The sequence below is a fragment of the Salvelinus namaycush genome, chromosome 25, assembly GCF_016432855.1.
Source record: "Salvelinus namaycush isolate Seneca chromosome 25, SaNama_1.0, whole genome shotgun sequence".
NCBI classification, from domain to species: domain Eukaryota; kingdom Metazoa; phylum Chordata; class Actinopteri; order Salmoniformes; family Salmonidae; genus Salvelinus; species Salvelinus namaycush.
The window spans coordinates 4,003,803-4,013,345 of NC_052331.1; the positions used below are offsets into that span (position 1 = coordinate 4,003,803).

General features: G+C 43.5%; 1 protein-coding gene across 1 annotated transcript; it reads right to left on the reverse strand.

Moving 5' to 3' along the window:
• Positions 1-5,982: 5,982 nt before the first annotated feature.
• Positions 5,983-8,925, reverse strand: LOC120020544 (la-related protein 6-like). The gene is made up of 4 exons (XM_038964252.1): positions 8,801-8,925; positions 8,440-8,641; positions 6,982-7,331; positions 5,983-6,754 (listed from the first exon to the last, which is right to left on the reverse strand). The coding sequence occupies exons 1-4, from the start codon at positions 8,923-8,925 to the stop codon at positions 5,983-5,985; spliced, it is 1,449 nt and encodes a 482-aa protein (XP_038820180.1).
• Positions 8,926-9,543: the final 618 nt, after the last annotated feature.

Consider the following 9,543-nt stretch of genomic DNA (forward strand, 5'->3'; position numbering starts at 1 on the left):
AGCTAGCCTCCATCCTCCTCTGGCCACATTGACTTCAATACAAAACCTAGGAGGTTCGTAGGCCTCACCCCCTTCCATAGACATAAATGGTAATTATGACCACTTCCGAAGGACGTCCTCCAACCAATCAAAGCTTTTATGAACTGACATGTTGTCCATCCAATCATAGAATTAGGATCAGAAAACAAACCTATTGAGTTGTATTGGGATTGTGCCACAGAGCATTATGGGGTTTCTATGTGTTGAGGAGCTTGGTGACATTGTTGGATAGAGGTTAAGAGTGAAAAGTGATAGTTGAGCATTTTTGGGATATTATTCAATTCAATTTCGTTTTTCAAATTACAGGAGACTGAGGAGGTATATTATAAATTGTTTTCTGTTTTTTTTTAAACTTTATTTTTGTGTCTATTTAGTGCAATTTATTTACATTTGTATTGCTAACTTCAGTAGCTATCTAACTACTGTACCAGCGTGTCACGATCGTGTGGAGGAGAGACGGACCAAAACGCAGCGCGTGGAAAATAAGCCATCTTCTTTTATTATAGACGAAGGCAAAACGAAACAAAACACTTACAAACTATCAAAACAACAAACGACCGTGAAGCTAATAAACGTAGTGCACACACACAGGCTACAAACGTTCAACATAGACACAGCTAGACAACTATACTAAACATAAATACAACTACTCTAAATAAACCCCCTAAACCTTACAATCACCCTGGACACTACAAAACCCACATAAATACCCATGTCACACCCTGACCTAACTAAAATAATAAAGAAAACAAAGAATACTAAGGCCAGGGCGTGACACAGCGCGAGTGTGCAGTTTTCTGCGCAAGAATGGTAGAATGGCCAACGCTGCCGAAATTGTTGTTGACTTTTTGTTGAAGAACCCCTTTCGTTCTCTGGGGTACACGGAACAGGTGTGAATTAAAACCGAGGGTCGACCTCTGCCTGAGATCAGTTTCATGAAGAAGGATGATAAGGTTCAATTCCACCTGGTATCAAATGTATAGCTGGTTTCCTCAAGCCGCCTGTATTGCTGGCCTTGCCTGCATTTTTGGGCATACAATAATTTGCTTTTACAGGACACGACGAGATGGAAAGTTCCGCCGACAAGGGCAACTACAAGGAGCTTGCAGAGGTAATTGCACGTTACGATGCTTTACTTGCTGAACATATTAACGTTTCGACTGTCTTTTCTGAGATGTCGAAAACAATTCCGAATGATTTGATAGCGTCCGTCGCATCATCCGGTATTTATTTTACGAAGATGATAACACGTAATCACTCCGGACAAACACAAGCAAAAACTCATGACATAAATGTTGTAGCAGCCTAGGCTACACCTAAACATTAGAGATCTGACATGCTGTATGGGATGAAAACGAGATAATTTTTCAGTCTGATCAACTGTAAACTCCTAATAAGAGCAGCTGCATACAGCCTATGTGCCCTGTCCATCTGGCCAGGGTAAACTAATTGGTAATGTTATGTATTTATAGTCCATTTGTGTGTCAGGAGAACATGTGAATGTGATCAAATTTGGTTTATATTCAAAATTGGGCTGGGTAGGCTGCCTATACGTTTTTAATCCATAATGATTCACTGGAATGAATGAATCAACATAATAGTGATGACCGATGTGAGTAAACGTTTTGTAAGGCCTACAGTTGCATAGGCCTGCATGGTGCAAACATGCATAAAGCAAGCTCAGCCCTGTGAGTTGTAAACTTTCTCCTGACGTGAACTGAAGCCACGTCTCATGTGCCTGTTCATCCACTGGCACATTGAATGTTTCCCCTCCAAGCACCCGTATACATTTTCTCTCATTCCTGTATGTAGAGTCAATCACATACACAATCACATTATTACACATCAATGATTTTACTCCTTGGACTAACTCATTCTTAGCTCTTTTGTCTAACTGTGTACAGTAGTGTGTTGTGTTATTGTGTTATTGTTCCCAGTCAAATCCTGTCCTGCACTGGTCAAGCCTCTGAACACCTCAACTCATTCCTCATACCCTCATTCAATCACTGCTGTGATCCCTTTCCCACACGGTGTAAGTAGCCCTCTCATTCCTATTCCCCATAATATGGTACTATAAATGTCTTTATTAAATGCTTTAAATTTAAAGAATTAGTCTTTGACGCTTTTTGAAACACACTTTGTCGTCTCTATGCGTTACGCTCCTATACCGTGGATCTCCCATCCTCCTCAATGTTTCAAATCACCAGCCTCCACTGACTGACACATGATTTACAAAAGAAGCATTTGTGTTTAGTGAGTCTGCCAGACCATAGGCAAGAGGGATGTGTTCTCTTGATAAGTGTGTGAATTTCACTATTTTCCTGTCCTGCTAAGCATTCAAAATGTAACGAGTACTTTGGGTTGTCAGGGAAAATGCATTCAGTAAAAAGTACAATATTTTCTTTAGGAATGTAGTGAAGTAAAAGTTCTCAAAAATATAAATAGTAAGGTAAAGTACAGATACCCCCAAAAATTACTTAAGTTGTACTTTAAAGTCTTTCTACTTAAGTACTTTACACCATTGCTAATACAGGGTGAGTTATTTCGGCTAAGTCATCCTGTTTACTTTTATACACAACTTTTCACTGTCCCTTCAGCCTTCCGCATTGCCTGCCAGTCTACTGTCGAGAATGTCGACCTATGGACGTGCGAACAGGCTGCCTCTCCAACACCCAGACACAGACCTTCACCTTGAATCTCAGAATGCCACACCTACCCGTGACAGCAGCCTTCCAGACAATGCTCTCTAGCCCTGCTAAAAGTAATGATCGTCCAATTTGGCCTACCTCAAACCTTGGCGTGAGTGAGCGTAAGTAGCCTTTATGTCTAGTGGGACAGATGCACAGTGTCAATAGATAGGACCAGTATGGGAGAGTTGAGCATAGTTCAGTGTGTATGTGTGGCGCTCTTTCATCGAGTTGTACAAGCAAGCAGAGCAGAAACTGGATACTCTTTAGTTGACTGATGTAGCTGGCAAGGTAATTGCTGTTTAATTTAACAGAAAGAAACTAAACTAGTGTTTATTCACAGTGCTGAGCTAGTACTGTAACTGGCATGTAACGTTAGCTAATGTTTTATCCCCTCGACTGAGATTAATGAAGATTAGTGATTAGTGATGCTAGTCAGGCGGGTGCGGGCAGCGATCGGTTGAAGAGCATGAATTTAGTTTTACTAGCATTTGAGAGCAGTTGGAGGCCATGGAAGGAGTGTTGTATGGCGTTGAAGCTCGTTTGGAGGTTTGTTAGCACAGTGTCCAAAGAAGGTACAGATGTATACAGAATGGTGTCATCTGCGTAGAGGTGGATCAGAAAATCACCAGCAGCAAGAGCGACATCATTGATATGTACAGAGAAAAGAGTCGGCCCGAGAATTGAACCCTGTAGCACCCCCATAGAGACTGCCAGAGATCCGGACAACATGCCCTCCGATTTGACACACTGAACTCTATCAGAGAAGCAGTTGGTGAACCAGATGAGGCAGTCATTTGAGAAACCAAGGCTGTTGAGTCTTCCGATAAGAATACGGTGATTGACAGAGTCGAAAGCCTTGGCCAGGTCGATGAAGACGGCTGCACAGTACTGTTTTTTATCGATGGCGGTTATGATATCGTTTAGGACCTTGATTGTGGCTGAGGTGCACCCATGACCAGCTCGGAAACCAAATTGCATAGTGGAGAAGGTACGGTGGGATTCGAAAAAGTCGGTGATCTGTTTGTTAACTTGGCTTTCGAAGACTTTAGAAAGGCAGGGTAGGATAGATATGGGTCTGTAACAGTTTGGGTCTAGAGTGTCTCCCCCTTTGAAGAGGGATGTTTAGGGATCTCAGACGATACAAAAGAGAGGTTGAACAGCCTAGTAATAGGAGTTGCAACAATTGCGGCGGATCATTTTACAAAGAGAGGGTCCAGATTGTCTAGCCCAGCTGACTTGTCGGGGTCCAGATTTTGCAGCTCTTTCAGAACATCAGCTATCTGGATTTGGGTGAAGGAGAAGCGCGGAGGGTGGGGTTGGGCAAGTTGCTGCGGGGGGTGCAGAGCTGTTGGCCGGGGTAGGGGTAGCCAGGTGGAAAGCATGGCCAGCCGTAGAAAAATGCTTATTGAAATTCTCAATTGTCGTCGATTTATCAGTGGTGACAGTGTTTCCTAGCCTCAGTGCAGGGGGCAGCTGGGAGGAGGTGCTGCAGCTATTGTCTCTGTCTACTTGTAGACTGTGCCACAAAATGAGTGATATATCAAAAACTTGGCCAGATAAATTCAAGTCATCAATCTCAATTCAAAGTCGAGTCCCGAGTCTTGAGGCTCCAAGTCAAGTGTCAAATGATTTTATTTTCTATCAAGTCGAGTCTCAAGTTATCACATTTGTGACTCCAGTTAGACTCGAGTCCAAGTCATGTGACTCGAGTCCAATACTCTGTTAAAGTGCACTGCAGAAATCAACCTGGTTGCAATCATTTGAATAGTTTGTCTAATTTCAGTTTCTGTAATAAAAAAAGCTAGTATAGTGTAGATTATCATTGTACCATCTAAACCAGTAGATATGTTCTATAGTGCATATAGAACATATCTACCACTTCATAACTTTTTTTCAATGAGAACGAGAGATCAATAACTCACATTTATATGTGAATTTGGTCAAGGTCGTCCAAAAGGTTACATATTGCAGCTTTAAATAAATAAATATAACATCAATATTTGTCCTTTTATATTAGACAACAAAAAAACAATAGTATATACAGTATCATGGTGCCGGAGAAAATGGCTGTCATTTTACGTGCTCCGAACCAACTGTGTTTTATTGTTCGTTTTTTGCGTTGTCCCGGGAACAGGCCCAAATCTGCCTTCTGAGAATTCGTACGCGATCGAATAAACCCCCACCACCTTCCGTTCTACTAGCTAAAATGCAATCATTGGAAAATAAAATCGACGACCTACGAGGAAGATTAATCTACCATCGGACTTAATAAGTACCATGCATATTGTCCACAGACATCTGTATCATACACTGTTGATTCAGTTTATTTCCCCCTAAAAGTATAAGCTTTCAAAACCCACAATGTGAATGAATTGCCAGTAGCTGTTAGTATCAACAAGTTGAATCCAACTACGGAGCGACTGAGGAGTGTACATTACCAGGTTTCATTCAATGCTGCTCTGAACTCTCACAAACCTCTTTTAGGATTACATCAGCTAAAATAACACACATATACAATATGATTTACGCAGAGAGCAAAGCGATTGTATATGCAGAACGTCGGAAATCATGGAAACAATTAGTAGGAAATACAGGGGAATCCTTTCCATCTCGGTTTGGGATACATCCTAAATGCCACCCTATTCCCTACATAAGTGCACTACTTTTCACCAGAGCCAGGCATGTAGGGCAGGGCTCTCCAACCTTGTTCCTGGAGAGCTACCGTCCTGTAGGTTTTCGCTCCATCCCTAATCTACCGCACCTGATTTTAATAGTTACCTGGTTCATAAGCTGAATCAAGTTAGTTACAACTAGGTAGCTCCCCAAGAACAGTGTTGGAGAGCCCCGAGGTAACTGTAACAACGCTCATTATAGTCTAAATGGCCATTTAGAGCTAGTTGACTGTAAAAAAAAGAAATGTGTAATGCATTTATCTTCATTCTGTATTATAAAGCAGGACAACAGTGCCCCTGGTTCCATATCTGGTGCAACATCACAAGTGTCAGTGAATAACAGAGTAATAACACAGACATCAGCAAATGCTCTCATGGAGAGCTCTTACAGGTATTTCACAACAAATACTGTGTGTTTAATATGAAAAATGTTTTATTTCTCTTTCATTTCGATTACTTAACTTTTTCGTTATCATGGCAACAATCGTCACTACAATATATTTCATTTCATTAGTCGAAACATTTAAAGGGACAGACAGGGTGTCATCCAGAAGAGGTTAGTTGTTAAATAGACAGACAGATTACTGCTGCTGAGGTAGCTTCCCTCTCCCCCTGCCTCCATAGAAGCCCTTGGTACCGTAGGGTCCTTGGGGCAGACGCACCACCCTCAGGGGCAGAGTCTGTCTCCGAAGCTTGCCCGGGGTCTCCGGGTGGAGTAGGGCCGCGCTAGCAGCCACATTCTGGCGCTGTACCCAGGGGCAAGACACCTTCTCCTGTGCATGGTCCCCAGAGCACCTGCTCCTTCCCACACCTCCAGACCTTGAGTCCCGGAGCTTAGACAGGACCAGGGGGACGCGGGACGCATGGCTGTCCGAGGAGGAGGGCCTATCACTTTGTGATGTTTGGCAATGACCCTCCAGGCCCAGGGGGCTGTCCAGGGACTTATGGCGCTGGATCCTTCTGCATGAAAGCCTGGCTGGGGCTGAACCCAGGGTTGGGACTGTGGCCTTGGCCGGGGCAGGGTCAGACTCTAAGCTCTTCAGTAGTTCCGGATCCTTCATAGAGTTGTTTATGAAACATCTAGACAGGACTGGATCCTTCAGGGAGCTGTTGGTGAAACATCTAGATTTCACCTTGGGATTTTTCTGGGACACCTTAGTCACCTCGGGGCCTCCATCTGGCTTGGGGTCCTCCTCACCCTCCTTCTCCGCCGTCCGGTTGGTGGGGTGGGACGAGCCAGGGCTGCCCAGGCTGGCGACACAAACCACGGCCCCCTCTGCTCCTCCTCTCTGCAGGGCTCGGTAGGCCAACCTGGCCCCCTCCAGGGTCTCAAACTCCACCACAGCACACGTCCTGATGACATGGAAAGCAACAGTTGAGATATTTTGCCATATTTTCCCAGTTTTGCAATGCATTTCTTTGTAATTATGTATATAGGACAGCGCCCATGTCTGTCAGTCCTGTAAAATTACACCAACAGGTATCTAAAGTAAGAAGCAATGTCAGGACTTCATAGAGGCTGCCCTAATTGAGGACAATATTGATGATCAATAGTCAACAAACGCTGCCTTTGGTTTTACCTGCGGCCCAGCTCGGCATGCCTCCTGGCATGACGTCTCAGCTCCACAGGAAGCTCTTTCCCAGGACGGAGGATACGCAGCGAGGCCACGGCAGCATGGGCACTGAACAGCTTCAGAGCTTTCTCTAGCGCTATCTGCTGGTCCAAGCTGCTGAGGGTAGTGATGTCACTTCCGGTGTTTTCCCCAAGCAGGTTCCAGGCTAGTAGCAGCTTGCTGTTGGGGGCACTCAACAGCCAATCAGGCAGAGGCTCTCTGCGCCTCACTTTGGTCCCTTCCCTGTTGACCTCCAGCGAATCAGAGCACAGCGCTGCGGCCAGGGTGGTGCGCCAGTCTCTCGTCAGGTCCTTCATCTGAGACACACAGGTATTTTACCAGGCAGGTCAATCAAGTACAAATTATTATTTACAATGATGAAATAGCAAGATGCAACGTTTTGGAACATTCAGATATAAATATGACATGTAGAACAAACATGCCTAACTGACATGTAGAATAAAGAATCACATCATCCTCCACGTCTACGTGTCAGTGAGGCATGTTTGTTCTATTCATGGCATTTCTATCTGCAGTGTTCAACATTTGGCTACTAAACATGGCCCAGGTTTGGTTTGTTAAACATGCCGTACGTACAACAGGTTTGCTTTGGGTTTTGTTTTCAAACCTTACCAATATCCACATAGCCTGGTCACAGATCTGTTTGTACGGTCTTGTCAACTCCTTTGGTCATTGTAGTTGGCAAGACAGCACAATATTTTTCAGACCAGGCTTACATAATATTCACCATCATTGTCAATTGGCTGTAAGGAATTCTTGAATTCGAAGTTTGAGAGTCATTGGAGTGAGTGAACAGAGTGGCACGTCTTGCTCTTCATTGTAATCAGAGGTCTGATATAAATACTATGCATGCCAGTCTCTCTTGGCTAAGAGTTGAGGAGAGACTGACTGCATCACTTCTTCTTTTTATAAGAAACATTCATGTGTTGAAAATTGTTTGCATAGTCAACTTACGCACAGCTCTGACACACACACACTTACCCCACCAGACATGCCACCAGGGGTCTTTTCACAGTCCCCAACTCCAGAACAAATTCAACAAAGCGTACAGTATTATATATAGCCATTATTGCGTGGAACTCCATTCCATTGCATATTGCTCAAAAAAACAGAAAACCTGGTTTCAAAAGACGGATAAAGCAACACCTCATGGCACAATGCCCCTCCCCTATTTAACCTAGATAGTTTGTGTGTATGTTTTGATATGTAGGCTATGTGTGCCTTTAAAAAAATGTATGTATGTAGTTCTGTCCTTGAGCTGTTCTTGTCTATTAATGTTCTGTATTATGTCATGTTTCATGTTTTGAAACAGGAAGAGTAGCTGCTGCATTTGCAACAGCTAAAGGGGATCCTAATAAAATAGCAAATGAGGGAACCATCTTGATCTCATAAAGCTGGCATTACCTTTTTGAAGGAGGTGAGCAGCTTGAGGCTGACGTATCCCATCCTGTTCCTCTGGACGTGTTTGAGCAGGAAGCCATCCTCTGCCAGGTGTTCATTGGACAGGTAGCACTCCAACTGGGACACGATCTGCCTGCTCAGGTCACATGACCCTGATGTCACGCTGGAGGACTCCGCCGATTGGCTAGCAAGTTTAGTGGAGAGCCTATGGGACAATCAGCTTCTCTTAGCGTCTCAACATACAATACAAATCCAAACTACATTATTTCTATATGCATTGACATTCTGATTCTCTACAGACCTGTGCAATATCAATCGACAAGGTACAATGTTTTCTATGTGAGTTGATCGTCTAAAGTCTTACCCATCCTGGCAACTCAGTGTGTCGCTTTTAGAGAGGGCAGTTGGAGACACGGGTATGTCTGGGTAGCGTCCTGGGGTGAAAGGGCTTTGCCTTGGGTTCTCCGAAACACAGGCTGCTGAGGACATGCTGCTTGCGAGGGAGAGCAGCAAGCCAGGTCAAGGGCAGGGGAGGTTCTTCTGAATGTGAAGCCACAGAACATCTTCACAGGATTTAATACCTTCTGGTCCATTGTGACACATTTGAGTTCTGTGATTCCGTACTTCCAATCATCGGCAATCTAGAGCTTAGAGTAAGGGGGGGATTCTACAGCTGGTAATGCAACAATGCCACATTCTATGGCCATCTCACATCTCCTTCTTTTCCAGTGGTGTAAAGTACTTAAGTAAAAATACTTTTAAGTACTACTTAAGTTGTTTTTTGGGGTATCTGTACTTTACTTTACTATTAATATTTTTTACAACTTTTACTCCACTACATTCCTAATGAAAATAATCTACTTTTTACTCCTTACATTTTCCTTTACACTAAAAGTACTCATTACATTTTGAATGCTTAGCAGGACAGTAAAATGGTCTAATTCACGCACTTATCAAGAGAACATCCCTGGCCATTCCAACTGCGTCTATTCTGGCAGACTCACTAAACACAAATGTTTCGCAGTAAATTGTGTCTGAGTGTTGAACTGTGCCCCTGGCTATACATAAATTTAAAAAACAAGAAAATTGCTGTCTGGTTTGCTTAAT